Here is an 18,104-nt window from a genome sequence, read left to right on the forward strand (position 1 = left end):
CGAACGATTGAACAAAACGTGAAGGTTGAAGGATTCGGAAATTGCTAATTTTTAAATTTTCGAAGTGATTACGTAACATTTCTGAGAAACATCAGAAACGGCCATTTTGGCAGAAAAGCTAAAAAAAACAACAGAAGAACGATAGTCGCACTGACTAAAACAACTAAGATTGTGAGAAAAAAACAATAGAGAAAAACAGAGGAACGTTCCGAGTTGCAACTATTGTGTCGCTACAATAGTTGCAAGGCCGTTGCAGACAACGGTGAAAGGTGGAAGACAGCCTTCCGGATTACGAAGAATTCAAGATTAACGAGCTTGATTCAGTGGGTTCAAGAATCCGGAAGGGTTTCGGAACTGAAACTTTTATCCTTTCATATAAACTTTTAGCTTCTTGTCATGTACTGAATTGAATTTAATTAACAACTAGATTCATTTTGATAAGGATGAGAAGCTAGGAGTTGGGGGAAAGGGTTGATCCATCTTCGATGGAGATGATGATTTTTATCTACTGAACAAAAACAATAGTAATATAATAAATAGTAGTAGCCCTGTTTTTAGGAGTGACCTCGTGGTCTGGGGATACTGAGACCCAGCCATGAGCTCACTATTCTTGCATGTAATTAAGTTAATTTGAGTGTTTTGACCGAAGCCGAAAGCAGTAACGTTTTTCGTCGACCCGATGTTAGAAAAGACCACCGAAAGTACTGGCTTGGTAGAGACGGTGAATAGCATATAAAGCTCTGTTTAGACGTTAGCCAGTCGTCTTAGGACTTAGTTTTATTTTCCGTCGATATGTATCTTCCGGATGAATGTTAAAAATATCCTTCCACTCTAGAAAATAAGAACGTCCCCATACTTAGGTCTCGAAATACCCAAAATAAACGAACGCCATTATAAACAGAGTCGGAACAATCCGTTAAGTTATTTTTTTTAGACGGTGGAACTTTGATCCATTTCAGATGGATCAACCTAAATCTCGCCTTATCTCAACATAACAATCATAAAAACACACTCGAGAAAACTAAATTTGGTACTTACATAGCAGCACGCTTGAGACACAGAGTAACTAAACTAATTAACGACTCTGGCATAAATATAATCAAGTATAACTCAAGAAGTTTTCTAACGATGAGTCCCAATCAAGGGAAGTAAGTTTTAACTCAAGAATATAGTTTTGACTCTGGACCATTGGGAGACTTTACTTGGCAGCCTTTCCGTTGAAGGTTCACACTGGTCCAGTTGATTTTAGCTCTGCTCTCGTGGTCGTTTGGTCTTCTATGTCAGATAGGACAGCTCTACTCTAGTTTTCTACGATGGAAATTGCGAATAGCGATTTCCCACTGTATATATTTGACAACTTTCCCGCAATTGTTAATTCGGTCGTTCTGATTTCTCATTTTATGTTTTCAGTTGTCGCGAGAAAACTGAGCATGACAGACTCCATTCGAAATTTTGAAAAATAAAACTTCACTCCAAAATCACGTATATTCGTGTCCCTCAAGGTCAAACTTCCAGATATGAACGACTGGCACAAATTATCAACTTTAATTACATTAATTTTCTACTGTTCAAACAGAAGAAAACTTAGCAGCAGAATAGTGATCGCCGCAGTGGCGCCAACGTGTTGCGAGCTTGCCAACAGAGGGTAGGACTCTATACGAAAATTGGTGCTTTTTTGCTGCATCGAATTGGCAATTTATTAGCATATGTGGCTGCGTTATTGACGTCTAGTTTTTGGGGATTGTAAGCATCCGTGGCTAAATGGTTCGTGCGTGAGACTCAAATTTGCTAGAACGTAGATTTTTACTAATTGGAGTTTTCGCTAAGCCTCGAGTTTGCTAATTCGAGGCTCATTTCTACTTTAATTGTGTCACTTGATAGAGCTGCTTTTTGGTCGTGTTCTCGCAAGTGTTTGCGAAGCCCAGCTTCGCCTTTGTGTAAATATTTGCAAACAGTTTTGGTCATTGCCAGTTACATTTATAAAGTTACGGAATGTTTTCAGATGAATGGGTGGCTAAACTGTTAGTGGTTATGGATAATCCTAGAAAACGGAAGACTACTGAAAAGGAGGAATGCTTGTCATGCCCATTGTCTCCGAAAGTTCGAAAACTAGTTTGTGGTGTCAAAAGTTGCTCAGTCAATTTCAACTGTTGCTTCTGTATCTCTGATGAATGTGGAGCTGACAACGAAGATGGATGCCTTCATGTTAGCCCATCGGAGCATTGCTGTGCTAAATGCGTTGCCGAAATCAATAGCGGGTAAGTTATTGTGAACTATTTGACCTTTTGGGTATTTCACTTTATAATAACCCGAAGAAGAAGAAACACTATAATTACTATACAGAATAGATACTGCACAGTATAGTAACAGTGTAAAATTAATATTAGTTGTAAATTTAGATTAGTGACTCATGTTTGAATAAAATGAGATGAAATTATCACATCAATTAAATCATCAATTTAGGAATGAAAAAAATATATTTGTACACCCGTAAAAATTGTAACAAGGTAAAATTATTAAAACATTGTCAAAATGAACATATAATTGCAAATCAACTAATGAAAACGGAATTCACGCCATGTATTTGTATGCGTACATATAGGATTAGATTTCATTAGAACTCATTAGATTAGAACTCTTTTAATTTTTTCTTGATGTTGATGTGGTAATACCAAAATTTCGTAATTTACTGGGCAACGAATTCCTTTTTTTTTGACGTCAGGTAGAGATGTAGACAAGTAGTTGAACATTGTTTATCAAATATTATTTGCTTTGTTTGTTGATTTTTTCTATAAATCGCTGCCGGTAGCCTCAATGCCTTTGTAAAAGCTTGCCTTTTGTTAGTAAGATACTGATATAGATATATAACACATTTCAACTCAATTCTTTTTGCAATCCCGATAAATTATTTACTTTTTCGTAGTGCGGCATGAGATTGAAATTTTGATCTGAAAAATGTGCGTTTCAAAGCCCAGTTCAACTGCTTCTCTGTGGACATCTTTTTGTTTGAGACTGAAATGAAAATTTAAAATCAAGAATCAGACCTAAGTATTTGCATTCAGTTTTCTTCGCTACGTATTCGTCATTTATAATAAGTCAGTAAGTTTCTAGATTCTGTTGATCATTTTTTTGACAAAAAATTTTATTTTCAGATTTTGATGCATTCAAATTCCACTGATTTTCGGCTTATAGCTGCACCTTTACAGCTTATTGATATCATGTGCTTTGACATTCGAAAAGTTATAAGCTTATAGAGCTGATGTATTTTTAATTCATCAAGTGAACCGAAGAAAGCTATTTGTTTCAAACAACAAAAATAAATTTTCGATATCACAAATTTTCGAACTCAAGGTAGCTCGCATTTTGATCTGAAAAATGTGCGTTTCAAAGCCCAGTTCAACTGCTTTTTCTAGGACATCATTGAAGTTGCATTAATTTGCTCCAAATATATTGCTGCATAATCTAAATGACGCAATGCAACCAAAGACAATGTTGGAAGTTGTTGTCCAATAGTATCTATCGTTTTAATTCCTTGGGCCATTTTTTGCATTTTTTTTGTTTGAGAATGAAATGAAAGATTATAATCAAGAATCAGGTTAAATATTTGTATTCAGTTTCGCTACGTATTGGTCAGTTATAATAAGTCGGTAAGTTTCCAGAATCTGTTTATCATTTTTTGACCAAAAATTATAAATTGATGTTGATGCATTCAAGTTCCACTGATTTTTGGCTAAAAACTTAGTTTGTTCGAGCAATGAACTTTGTAACTCATTCAATGCATCATTTGAAGTTAGGGATGATGAAAATATCGCACAGTTGTCTGGATATTGCTTCAAAGTACATTCATGGGGTTTTCGTTTGGTATATCATTGATATATAAATTGAATAACAATGGACCTAGTACCGTAGCTTGTGGTACACCTTTTAACTTCAACCCAGTCAGAAAAAATTCCATTCACATTTACACTTTGAAGGCGTTCATTGAGAAAATTTTTAATAATGCATTTGCTTCCATTGAAATAGAGTGTAAGTTATTTCTAAAATATGTGAAATAGAGTCAAAAGCCTTTGAAAGATCCAATAAAGCTGCATGAACAATTTTTTATAGAATCTATTTCTTTTCGGATAGTTTTTGTAACGTGTGTTGAGAACTTTCTGCGAAATCCAACTGAATTGGAGTTATTATTTGATGTTTGTTCGAATGTTCTGTTATTTGAGCATAAAGAGCTTTTTCAAAGATTTTGGAAAATGCACATGTTTTTGAAGTAGTGCGATAGTTTTTGGATCCAACGGATTATCTTTTTTGAAGAAGGGTGTGACATTTGCTTTCTTTAGCTCAGCTAGAAAAAATTTTCCCATCTATGCAGGCATTAATAACAAAAGTAGGGTTGGTCACAATTATTGCCCAAGCAGGTACGGTAGAAAATGGAAGGGTGGAAGTTCAGACTTAACTAGAATATAAGGTTGAGACTTAACAGAGCCAAAAAAAAATCGCCTAAGTTCGAAAAATACATAGTTAAAATGATTTGCAATTTTTGTATCCTGAGTTATCATTTCATGAAATGAGTTACGTATCGCCGTAATTATGCTGCTGCTTGAACAGCAACCACGAACCTGTTTGATATTTTTCCATTTTTGCTGAACTGTTTTCAGAAGTGAGTAGACACTTAGCGAATGCTTTTCTCGTTTATCTTTAATTAAGCTGGACAACTGCCAATTATCTTCGGTATTTTGAATTTGACAAGATTAAAGCGATCCTTGCTGACTTTTCAACTCTTCTTTGCTTTCTGAATCAAACCATTCCGTTTTCAGCTCATTTTTAGCTTAAAAAGTGCGAATACATTGTTTTGATCAACGCATGTTGGTGAAAAGCATTAAAAATTAAAGTTATCATCAATGAAAACATGTTTGTGCTTTGCATTGGTATAACTGAAACTAGGGAAGAGCGGAAAGAGTTTAACAAAAATCCTATTTACTGTAATTGTCTTTGTTGAAAGTATAAATAATTTTTGGCTAGGTCTTTCCACATTTAATATTTGTCACAACAAGTGAAGCAAAATGTTCCGTTTTTATAAGGTGTATCAAAACAAAATGCGTTTCCGTTTGTTTCATAGTCACTATTAATTTAATCGATTTGAGTTTTTGCCGAAGCATTGACTCGAGTCTCATCATTGGGATAGAAAATTTTAATCCATATGGAGTAATGATCGATTCCATATTGTCTTTATCTGATCTGTTCAAGTAATTTATGTTATTATGACCCATGAGAGTTATCTTGTTAGAAACAGTAAATGTGTTGTAAACGTTGAGTGTTAATTGTTCTGAAAAATCAATGAAATTAGTATTGGTTGGATTATAACACTAATTAATCAACGTTTTTTTTTACTCGCAAAGTTAAAGTTCGATTTGCATTCCACCCATACTGAATCACTTTTTTTATTTTTCAAACAAGTTTAAATCTTCTTTTAGTTTCGGAGCTAATTTTATCGGTCTAAACAACAAAACACCATCACCTTATATTTTTATTGAAGGTTGTCTATCAAATCTAAACATCACGTGTGTTTTTGGTTCTGAATCCCATAACTTCAAATCATCTTTTTTTGTTAGCCCTGTTTCCGAAAATCCTAAAACCGTATTTGCACCCAAATCCTGAACAGTTTTTTTAAACCTGCATGCGTTTTCTAATTACACTTTGAAAATTCAAATGCACAAATATCAGATTTTTTGCTTTCGTGGAACAAATTTTGTGGACAGCTTCTATTGAGCTGAAGTATCCCAGAAATTTTTTCGTTTTCTCCAATTTTTCTATTTGAGATATAGCGGTTAAAAGCGCCGCACAAAACAACCAGAATTTAATATTTAGCATCACAAATTGGTTTCAAATATTCAAAAGACTCATCGCCCAAATCCTTCAAAATCTAATTAAGTTTCAAAACTGCTTGTTAAGTTTCTGTACATTTGCATTAAATTTCTATCTAAAAGCCCCTAGAGGAGTTACTGTACAGATTGCGATTGTTTGGGGGTTAAACTTATGATTTAAAAAACTAAAAAATAAATTATTCTCTCTTAACTCTTCACAGATTCTTTTGCATCGAATTCATTTGAAACACAGTCATTTATTCCAATCAAAGTAGTTACGTGTTTAAAATGGCGAGATTTACTGTTTTTCACCCCTTCCACTTGTCCAAAAATGTTGTGGCCCTCAAATCTTCTCGCTAATACATTTTCTGATATTTGTTCTCCATTTATTCTGTTCACTATTGAGTCCCCCAGCAATAATCTGCAGTATTCGCCATCTCTTGGTAAAATATGTGTTTTCTTTGTTCGACTTTTTCGTGATCGTGGTTATTTATTTCTTGGTTGAGTTCATTGGTTTCGTCTGGTGGGTCAAATTGATTTTTTCTGTTATTTGTCACGTTTTCTTTGTTCCATTCTTTTTTATTTTCGACTTTGTTCTCTGATTTTTCGAATTACCCGGATTTTTAAATTTTTCCAGATCGAAAATATTTTTACCTTTTTCTCTTCCTTGGTTGACGTCGAAAGTTTTTGGATAATTTTTTTGAAATAAATAATGTCTTCCATGGCGTTTTTTAAATCTCATATTTTAGCTCGTCCTTAAAATTTCCGTAAGTTTCGAGGTCAGTCATGTTGGCGATCAAAAGAAGAAATTTAAAATAAAGCATTGAAATAACCGACTGTTCACTAGAAAATTAAATTGGTTGTGAATATCTCAAGCATGTTATTGAACCGGCATTTGACCGGCATTTAAAAGTTTCAAAATTTTTTTCTTGTGTAGAGAACAACCGGTGTGATTTTTTTTCGTCTAATTTTATGAGAATAAAGCGAGCGAGCAGGCTTGTAGTAGGCTTATAAGAGTTGGTTTAAAATTTTTATAGCTAACAATTACAGCATGGACAGATCTGCCGAATAATGCAGTGGCATCAACTGCCCGATATTATCATGCAAAACTGTCATCGCTCCAACATGCGAATTGGCACACATGGAAAAGCACAGCAGAGGCATATTACCTGGCGAAGTACCGGAAGCCTGGTTGACGTCACAGCGCAGGTTTATATGTATCGTGTGTAGACCGCGAATCACATCGTGGGAGCTGCAGTGCCACGAACAGTCTCGAAACAGGGCGAGCCACCATCACAACAGAAAAGTCATCTTCAGATGAAGTCTTGACCTTAAAGCGGGCGACATTGAAGCACATCCCGAAACGAGCTCTTCAGAATTTCAGAAAGTGCTCAGGTCATATCTGTGAAAGTCGAAGACGCATGGACAAAACTGATGATGCTTCCAAGTGCGTGCTACCGTCAAACAAAAGAGCGGGGAAAAGCAAAATCTACCATCCATCGAAAAGTTTTGTGAAATGTGGAAAAAAAGGAGACCAACTTGCATTATGGGCAGGCGCTAAAGAAACAGCGGAGTAGGCCAAACTCTTAAAACCAAAGCAAACCAATGACCAGCAGCAGCGAGATGCTCAGCTAGACGCCACTCTCGCCATGCGGCAGGAGGTCAATACGGCAGAGCTGGTCGAATTCTGACATTCTCAGGAATTGCCACCAACACAGAACACACCTGAAATTTGTTCAAGTCCAAACATCCTCAAGCGCCAAATCCTGAAATCGACAAAGGTACTGAAGCGGTTCAATTGGAGTCGGGTTTTAACTGAAGCAATCAAGAGCTTTCCTAAAGATACGGCGTGTGCCCATCGGGACTGAGGGCCCAACATCTTATTTAAGCTCACGAAGCGCCAGTCCCGGTCAGTAATGCTACTCAGTTATGATATGTCGTGAACATCCTCATTCGAGGGGCAGCTCCAAGACAAGTATCTCCGTTCATCGCCGGAGCGTCTATGACGGCACTGAAGAAACCGAACGACGACATCCGCCCCATCGCATCGGGTGAAATTCTCAGACGGTTAACGAGCAAATGCGCATGCACCAAAATGAAAATCAAAGCTAGCAGCTTTTTCGAGGAGGAGCAGAGATTACACACCGGCTGCGAAAAGCGATGGAAGAGCACTGGCTGGACGAAGGCTTCGTTGTTTTCAAAGTTGACATATACAACGCTTTCAACACCATAGACAGGCAACTGGTCATGAGCGAATGCAAACGTCACTTCCCGCAAATTTCTGATATGGCGAGCATCCAAAGCTCTGGCACATGCTGGGCAGCCTCTTTTCAGAGCTCGGGGTCCAACAGGGTGACCCACTTGGGCCCCTCATATTCGCTCTTGCACTACACTCAGTGGTCAACGACTGAGACGCAGCATGCGATCTGCTCCTACCTTGTTTCGTATCTCGACGATGGCGTTTTCTCTGTCAAAAGATCAGAAATAGAGGAAGTCTCAGAGATCCTAGAAATAATCGAGAAAAAGTACCATGAGCTGTTAGGGGCACCGATAGACCGCCTGCAGTTCTGCCAGAATGCCATCGCGGAGAAGGCGAAGGAAGCCTACGAACTGTTGTCGAAGTTGCTTGAGTTAGGAAACCCGCCTCCACCACATTGCTCGTATTTGCGCTTCATTCTGCAGTTTTAGCCAGCTCGCAAGATCTGTCCCTCCAAACGTCTCTTCATGTCAGGAAGTGCTTTGAAGAGAGCGTGGTCGTAACACAACAGATCGAGCATGGACACTACCACAACTACCGATACGATTCGGGGGATTCGTCCTGCGGTCGTTGGAACACCACTGCAGCCCTGCATTCATAGCCTGACGCGCATTCTCAATGGGTGCCGCATCGGACGTTCAGAAAATGGAAGGCGCACTTGAATTTTTCAATAGCAGAATAGGGGACCATGAACACCTCAGTTCAACTTCTGAACTCGTTCGCTAGAAATCATTATCCGACTTGATTTACGAGCACAGTTTCCACGAATTAGAAGAAACTTGCACTCTTGCTGAAAAAGTCCAAACATCCTCAAGCGCCAAATCCTGAAATCGACAAAGGTACTGAAGCGGTTCAATTGGAGTCGGGTTTTAACTGAAGCAATCAAGAGCTTTCCTAAAGATACGGCGTGTGCCCATCGGGACTGAGGGCCCAACATCTTATTTAAGCTCACGAAGCGCCAGTCCCGGTCAGTAATGCTACTCAGTTATGATATGTCGTGAACATCCTCATTCGAGGGGCAGCTCCAAGACAAGTATCTCCGTTCATCGCCGGAGCGTCTATGACGGCACTGAAGAAACCGAACGACGACATCCGCCCCATCGCATCGGGTGAAATTCTCAGACGGTTAACGAGCAAATGCGCATGCACCAAAATGAAAATCAAAGCTAGCAGCTTTTTCGAGGAGGAGCAGAGATTACACACCGGCTGCGAAAAGCGATGGAAGAGCACTGGCTGGACGAAGGCTTCGTTGTTTTCAAAGTTGACATATACAAAACGCTTTCAACACCATAGACAGGCAACTGGTCATGAGCGAATGCAAACGTCACTTCCCGCAAATTTCTGATATGGCGAGCATCCAAAGCTCTGGCACATGCTGGGCATTCTCTTTTCAGAGCTCGGGGTCCAACAGGGTGACCCACTTGGGCCCCTCATATTCGCTCTTGCACTACACTCAGTGGTCAACGGCTGAGACGCAGCATGCGATCTGCTCCTACCTTGTTTCGTATCTCGACGATGGCGTTTTCTCTGGCAAAAGATCAGAAATAGAGGAAGCCTTAGAGATCCCAGAAATAATCGAGAAAAAGTACCATGAGCTGTTAGGGGCACCGATAGACAGCCTGCAGTTCTGCCAGAATGCCATCGCGGAGAAGGCGAAGGAAGCCAACGAACTGTTGTCGAAGTTGCGTGAGTTAGGAAACCCGCCTCCACCACATTGCTCGTACTTGCGCTTCATTCTGCAGTTTTAGCCAGCTCGCAAGATCTGTCCCTCCAAACGTCTCTTCATGTCAGGAAGTGCTTTGAAGAGAGCGTGGTCGTAACACAACAGATCGAGCATGGACACTACCACAACTACCGATACGATTAGGGGGATTCGTCCTGCGTTCGTTGGAACACCACTGCAGCCCGGCATTCATAGCCTCACGCACATTCTCAATAGGTGCCGCATCGGACGTTCAGAAAATGGAAGGCGCACTTGAGTTTTTCAATAGCAGAATAGGGGACCATGACTCCCTCAGTTCAACTTCTGAGCTCGTTCACTAGAAACCATTATCCGACTTGATTTACGAGCACAGTTTCCACGAATTAGAAGAAACTTGCACTCTTGCTGAAAAAGTGATGTTGCCAAATTGGTGACTGGATCCGCTCGCAGCCCTCAGACGCGCTGCGCTTAGCCTTATCACCCAACGAGTTGATAGTTCTCACCAATGGCGTCTCGGTCTGGAAATTTTCCCCTCCAATTCATCGTACCCCCTTTGCCCAAACGAGGCACTCGCCTAGCAAGCCTTGGCATGCAAACAGGGCCCAGATGTTTGCAGACGGCACAATGGACTGCGCAACTCTATTCGCGATTACTGTCGAATAGCACAACTGAATCCCATTCTAGAGGCGGGATCAGGGCTTAGCGACCGAACGCGCCCAGCAGACGTGCTCGTGGCAATGTGGAATCTGGGAAAGGACGCAGCCCTGGACACCAACATTGACGAAGCGGTCACAATTTGGGGTTCAGCAGCAGCGGCCGCGGGATCAAGAAAGCACTGGAATAACGACATGAAGTGCCAGGAACGTAGCTGAAAGTGTATTACTATGGTGGTCACATGCTACGGTGAGTAGGGTAACAAGGCCATGGCATTTCTAGACCGCCTGGCATCTCACTTGGCCATGTAAAATACCCATACTGAATCACTTTTTTTATTTTTCAAACAAGTTTAAATCTTCTTTTAGTTTCGGAGCTAATTTTATCGGTCTAAACAACAAAACACCATCACCTTATATTTTTATTGAAGGTTGTCTATCAAATCTAAACATCACGTGTGTTTTTGGTTCTGAATCCCATAACTTCAAATCATCTTTTTTTGTTAGCCCTGTTTCCGAAAATCCTAAAACCGTATTTGCACCCAAATCCTGAACAGTTTTTTTAAACCTGCATGCGTTTTCTAATTACACTTTGAAAATTCAAATGCACAAATATCAGATTTTTTGCTTTCGTGGAACAAATTTTGTGGACAGCTTCTATTGAGCTGAAGTATCCCAGAAATTTTTTCGTTTTCTCCAATTTTTCTATTTGAGATATAGCGGTTAAAAGCGCCGCACAAAACAACCAGAATTTAATATTTAGCATCACAAATTGGTTTCAAATATTCAAAAGACTCATCGCCCAAATCCTTCAAAATCTAATTAAGTTTCAAAACTGCTTGTTAAGTTTCTGTACATTTGCATTAAATTTCTATCTAAAAGCCCCTAGAGGAGTTACTGTACAGATTGCGATTGTTTGGGGGTTAAACTTATGATTTAAAAAACTAAAAAATAAATTATTCTCTCTTAACTCTTCACAGATTCTTTTGCATCGAATTCATTTGAAACACAGTCATTTATTCCAATCAAAGTAGTTACGTGTTTAAAATGGCGAGATTTACTGTTTTTCACCCCTTCCACTTGTCCAAAAATGTTGTGGCCCTCAAATCTTCTCGCTAATACATTTTCTGATATTTGTTCTCCATTTATTCTGTTCACTATTGAGTCCCCCAGCAATAATCTGCAGTATTCGCCATCTCTTGGTAAAATATGTGTTTTCTTTGTTCGACTTTTTCGTGATCGTGGTTATTTATTTCTTGGTTGAGTTCATTGGTTTCGTCTGGTGGGTCAAATTGATTTTTTCTGTTATTTGTCACGTTTTCTTTGTTCCATTCTTTTTTATTTTCGACTTTGTTCTCTGATTTTTCGAATTACCCGTATTTTTAAATTTTTCCAGATCGAAAATATTTTTACCTTTTTCTCTTCCTTGGTTGACGTCGAAAGTTTTTGGATAATTTTTTTGAAATAAATAATGTCTTCCATGGCGTTTTTTAAATCTCATATTTTAGCTCGTCCTTAAAATTTCCGTAAGTTTCGAGGTCAGTCATGTTGGCGATCAAAAGAAGAAATTTAAAATAAAGCATTGAAATAACCGACTGTTCACTAGAAAATTAAATTGGTTGTGAATATCTCAAGCATGTTATTGAACCGGCATTTGACCGGCATTTAAAAGTTTCAAAATTTTTTTCTTGTGTAGAGAACAACCGGTGTGATTTTTTTTCGTCTAATTTTATGAGAGTAAAGCGAGCGAGCAGGCTTGTAGTAGGCTTATAAGAGTTGGTTTAAAATTTTTATAGCTAACAGTTACAGCATGGACAGATCTGCCGAATAATGCAGTGGCATCAACTGCCCGATATTATCATGCAAAACTGTCATCGCTCCAACATGCGAATTGGCACACATGGAAAAGCACAGCAGAGGCATATTACCTGGCGAAGTACCGGAAGCCTGGTTGACGTCACAGCGCAGGTTTATATGTATCGTGTGTAGACCGCGAATCACATCGTGGGAGCTGCAGTGCCACGAACAGTCTCGAAACAGGGCGAGCCACCATCACAACAGAAAAGTCATCTTCAGATGAAGTCTTGACCTTAAAGCGGGCGACATTGAAGCACATCCCGAAACGAGCTCTTCAGAATTTCAGAAAGTGCTCAGGTCATATCTGTGAAAGTCGAAGACGCATGGACAAAACTGATGATGCTTCCAAGTGCGTGCTACCGTCAAACAAAAGAGCGGGGAAAAGCAAAATCTACCATCCATCGAAAAGTTTTGTGAAATGTGGAAAAAAAGGAGACCAACTTGCATTATGGGCAGGCGCTAAAGAAACAGCGGAGTAGGCCAAACTCTTAAAACCAAAGCAAACCAATGACCAGCAGCAGCGAGATGCTCAGCTAGACGCCACTCTCGCCATGCGGCAGGAGGTCAATACGGCAGAGCTGGTCGAATTCTGACATTCTCAGGAATTGCCACCAACACAGAACACACCTGAAATTTGTTCAAGTCCAAACATCCTCAAGCGCCAAATCCTGAAATCGACAAAGGTACTGAAGCGGTTCAATTGGAGTCGGGGTTTGACTGAAGCAATCAATAGCTTTCCTAAAGATACGGCGTGTGCCCATCGAGACTGAGGGCCCAACATCTTATTTAAGCTCAAGAAGCTCTAGTCCCGGTCAGTAATGCTACTCAGTTATGATATGTCGTGAACATCCTCATTCGAGGGGCAGCTCCAAGACAAGTATCTCCGTTCATCGCCGGAGCGTCTATGACGGCACTGAAGAAACCGAACGACGACATCCGCCCCATCGCATCGGGTGAAATTCTCAGACGGTTAACGAGCAAATGCGCATGCACCAAAATGAAAATCAAAGCTAGCAGCTTTTTCGAGGAGGAGCAGAGATTACACACCGGCTGCGAAAAGCGATGGAAGAGCACTGGCTGGACGAAGGCTTCGTTGTTTTCAAAGTTGACATATACAACGCTTTCAACACCATAGACAGGCAACTGGTCATGAGCGAATGCAAACGTCACTTCCCGCAAATTTCTGATATGGCGAGCATCCAAAGCTCTGGCACATGCTGGGCAGCCTCTTTTCAGAGCTCGGGGTCCAACAGGGTGACCCACTTGGGCCCCTCATATTCGCTCTTGCACTACACTCAGTGGTCAACGACTGAGACGCAGCATGCGATCTGCTCCTACCTTGTTTCGTATCTCGACGATGGCGTTTTCTCTGTCAAAAGATCAGAAATAGAGGAAGTCTCAGAGATCCTAGAAATAATCGAGAAAAAGTACCATGAGCTGTTAGGGGCACCGATAGACCGCCTGCAGTTCTGCCAGAATGCCATCGCGGAGAAGGCGAAGGAAGCCTACGAACTGTTGTCGAAGTTGCTTGAGTTAGGAAACCCGCCTCCACCACATTGCTCGTATTTGCGCTTCATTTTGCAGTTTTAGCCAGCTCGCAAGATCTGTCCCTCCAAACGTCTCTTCATGTCAGGAAGTGCTTTGAAGAGAGCGTGGTCGTAACACAACAGATCGAGCATGGACACTACCACAACTACCGATACGATTCGGGGGATTCGTCCTGCGGTCGTTGGAACACCACTGCAGCCCTGCATTCATAGCCTGACGCGCATTCTCAATGGGTGCCGCATCGGACGTTCAGAAAATGGAAGGCGCACTTGAATTTTTCAATAGCAGAATAGGGGACCATGAACACCTCAGTTCAACTTCTGAACTCGTTCGCTAGAAATCATTATCCGACTTGATTTACGAGCACAGTTTCCACGAATTAGAAGAAACTTGCACTCTTGCTGAAAAAGTCCAAACATCCTCAAGCGCCAAATCCTGAAATCGACAAAGGTACTGAAGCGGTTCAATTGGAGTCGGGTTTTAACTGAAGCAATCAAGAGCTTTCCTAAAGATACGGCGTGTGCCCATCGGGACTGAGGGCCCAACATCTTATTTAAGCTCACGAAGCGCCAGTCCCGGTCAGTAATGCTACTCAGTTATGATATGTCGTGAACATCCTCATTCGAGGGGCAGCTCCAAGACAAGTATCTCCGTTCATCGCCGGAGCGTCTATGACGGCACTGAAGAAACCGAACGACGACATCCGCCCCATCGCATCGGGTGAAATTCTCAGACGGTTAACGAGCAAATGCGCATGCACCAAAATGAAAATCAAAGCTAGCAGCTTTTTCGAGGAGGAGCAGAGATTACACACCGGCTGCGAAAAGCGATGGAAGAGCACTGGCTGGACGAAGGCTTCGTTGTTTTCAAAGTTGACATATACAAAACGCTTTCAACACCATAGACAGGCAACTGGTCATGAGCGAATGCAAACGTCACTTCCCGCAAATTTCTGATATGGCGAGCATCCAAAGCTCTGGCACATGCTGGGCATTCTCTTTTCAGAGCTCGGGGTCCAACAGGGTGACCCACTTGGGCCCCTCATATTCGCTCTTGCACTACACTCAGTGGTCAACGGCTGAGACGCAGCATGCGATCTGCTCCTACCTTGTTTCGTATCTCGACGATGGCGTTTTCTCTGGCAAAAGATCAGAAATAGAGGAAGCCTTAGAGATCCCAGAAATAATCGAGAAAAAGTACCATGAGCTGTTAGGGGCACCGATAGACAGCCTGCAGTTCTGCCAGAATGCCATCGCGGAGAAGGCGAAGGAAGCCAACGAACTGTTGTCGAAGTTGCGTGAGTTAGGAAACCCGCCTCCACCACATTGCTCGTACTTGCGCTTCATTCTGCAGTTTTAGCCAGCTCGCAAGATCTGTCCCTCCAAACGTCTCTTCATGTCAGGAAGTGCTTTGAAGAGAGCGTGGTCGTAACACAACAGATCGAGCATGGACACTACCACAACTACCGATACGATTAGGGGGATTCGTCCTGCGTTCGTTGGAACACCACTGCAGCCCGGCATTCATAGCCTCACGCACATTCTCAATAGGTGCCGCATCGGACGTTCAGAAAATGGAAGGCGCACTTGAGTTTTTCGATAGCAGAATAGGGGACCATGACTCCCTCAGTTCAACTTCTGAGCTCGTTCACTAGAAACCATTATCCGACTTGATTTACGAGCACAGTTTCCACGAATTAGAAGAAACTTGCACTCTTGCTGAAAAAGTGATGTTGCCAAATTGGTGACTGGATCCGCTCGCAGCCCTCAGACGCGCTGCGCTTAGCCTTATCACCCAACGAGTTGATAGTTCTCACCAATGGCGTCTCGGTCTGGAAATTTTCCCCTCCAATTCATCGTACCCCCTTTGCCCAAACGAGGCACTCGCCTAGCAAGCCTTGGCATGCAAACAGGGCCCAGATGTTTGCAGACGGCACAATGGACTGCGCAACTCTATTCGCGATTACTGTCGAATAGCACAACTGAATCCCATTCTAGAGGCGGGATCAGGGCTTAGCGACCGAACGCGCCCAGCAGACGTGCTCGTGGCAATGTGGAATCTGGGAAAGGACGCAGCCCTGGACACCAACATTGACGAAGCGGTCACAATTTGGGGTTCAGCAGCAGCGGCCGCGGGATCAAGAAAGCACTGGAATAACGACATGAAGTGCCAGGAACGTAGCTGAAAGTGTATTACTATGGTGGTCACATGCTACGGTGAGTAGGGTAACAAGGCCATGGCATTTCTAGACCGCCTGGCATCTCACTTGGCCATGTAAACAGCCACCAGCACGTCGGAGATAAAGAACGCCATCTACACTTGACTCAGCTGCCTAATAATTCAGTCGAACGAGCAGGCAATGCTGTCGAGAGGCCGCGGGATAAATAACGGCAGGACGATTGGAATTATCGATTTGCGGCCCATCAGCTTAACCCCATAGACATTACCAATACATCTTCAACATTAAGCTCGCTATCAAGCATTTCGCCAATAAACGGACACATCCATGGTGCAAGACAATGTAACGCGGACACTGCTGGTTGGAGGAACGGCGAATTTTGTTTGTCACAAACTGGGTCTAAAAGTGAAATACTCAGAGCAGAAAGCTAAATTAGTGGCCAAAATAAATGGCTAAAATTTTGCAACCTTAAACTGATTCATTGATTTTTAATAATTTAAATAATTTATATGTGGTAAACATTTATATTATGTGGTAAAAAAAATTATTTAAACCCAAATGAAGTTAGCTGCCGAGATTTTTCTTTCAATCACAAGTTACGATGCAATGCTATTATTTTATCTTTAGAAACAACAAGAGCTACAAAATATGGAAGCAGAAGTGGATCAACAACGGAGCAAAGTTCCCTCCATCAGTGTCTCATTATTTGGCTGAATGTGAGCTCCCTTTCTGGATAGAGTGCACCGGTTGCAAAAAATGGAGATGTGTCCCGAAAGACCTAAAAGTTACAGAATCTTTCATTAGGTCTTTCAAGTGCTCAAATGTTCAAGGAAATAAAAATAGAGTGAGATGAAAGCCTGATGCTATTTTAAACTTCTCTCTTTCTTTTCGAATTGACTTGACAATGATATATTTTAGGTCCTTTCAAACCTTAAGAAGTGTTCACCCTGCTCTGTGCCACAGTGCAAAGTATGTTGTTCAGTTTACCATAATTGCTCATTAATTTTGTAAATTTGACAGTTTTATTGTTTGTTGCAGTGCGTGGCGAAGGCGTTAGAGTTCTCATGGTTGAACCAACTGTCGATTCCGTGTCTTCTTCGTGACTCACCTGCTGCTCCATTTTTGGGAGCTTACTTCCCAGAATCGGTCGGAATTTCTCCGAGCTCCACAAATTACCGACCAATTAAGTATCACAAATCGCCTTCCAAATTAAGTGAGTCGCTTTAATAATCGGGTCCAATTTATGAATTTTTCATGCTTTGAATTTGAAATTTATGAAATCTTTTCTTTTTCAGAGAAGAAACGCCACGATGCTAATCGGCCGCTGTATACAAACGGGGACGTTGTTCTGTCAGGTAACAAAAATCATGTTTAATACAAGCTGCTAGCGAAGTGTTCCTTTTCGAAGTATGAAGCGTTGTCGCAGAGCTCGAGGGGCTCCAAATCCAGTATTTTCATATATAATCCCGAAAAGCCGTATTGGAACTGCGATTAGGAGCTGTTTTGTGACAGGTATAATCAAATAAAAAGGCCCTTATTTAGTACATTTTACCGCCGTTGTCGACTCTAGGGAATTAATTTCGAAGAAGGTAGATTGCGGGTGGCTGAAACCAAGACCTCAAATTATAAGCTTTCAAAACTGATGATTGTCGGTCGGTTTAAATCTATTGCGGAAAGTGTTTTTTTTAAATCGAAGATCTGACAAGTATTACCACAACACGAGTGGCGTGATCGCTTAAAAAGCATTTAATTTTACAGTTCCTGGACTGAATTCATTTCTCCACCCTTTCTATCAACCATATGAAGCTGGGAAGGCACTTAGTGTTCGACCAGATATTATGGAAGCAGACGAAATTTTGGAATTCCCCGAATTCGCTGAAGTTAAAAATGGGTTAGTATTGATTTTCATTGAAAGGTAATCTTTATATCCGAGCTGTTCAATGTTGTTTTGATTTAGTAAGCAGTCTATGTACTTGGGGCTAAGGAATCTCGTGATTGCCATCTGGAATCTAAACCCAATGGTAGGCTGAGTTTTGATTGGTGTTTTTAA

At 41.2% G+C, this 18,104-nt stretch overlaps 1 protein-coding gene across 1 annotated transcript in view; it reads left to right on the forward strand.

The window, feature by feature from the left end:
- Nucleotides 1–2,006: 2,006 nt before the first annotated feature.
- The window catches only part of LOC134847546 (lysine-specific histone demethylase 2-like), an 85,760-nt gene continuing 69,662 nt past the window's right edge, over nucleotides 2,007–18,104 (forward strand). The window contains exons 1-7 of the mRNA XM_063864608.1: nucleotides 2,007–2,258; nucleotides 16,682–16,898; nucleotides 16,973–17,023; nucleotides 17,093–17,267; nucleotides 17,350–17,409; nucleotides 17,813–17,945; nucleotides 18,012–18,075. Of these exons, the coding sequence (XP_063720678.1) occupies nucleotides 2,032–2,258; nucleotides 16,682–16,898; nucleotides 16,973–17,023; nucleotides 17,093–17,267; nucleotides 17,350–17,409; nucleotides 17,813–17,945; nucleotides 18,012–18,075 (927 nt within the window). The 5' untranslated portion in view covers nucleotides 2,007–2,031. The remainder of the gene's footprint in view (nucleotides 2,259–16,681; nucleotides 16,899–16,972; nucleotides 17,024–17,092; nucleotides 17,268–17,349; nucleotides 17,410–17,812; nucleotides 17,946–18,011; nucleotides 18,076–18,104) is intronic.

Source organism: Symsagittifera roscoffensis, chromosome 6, assembly GCF_963678635.1.
Source record: "Symsagittifera roscoffensis chromosome 6, txSymRosc1.1, whole genome shotgun sequence".
In the NCBI taxonomy this organism is placed as follows: domain Eukaryota; kingdom Metazoa; phylum Xenacoelomorpha; order Acoela; family Convolutidae; genus Symsagittifera; species Symsagittifera roscoffensis.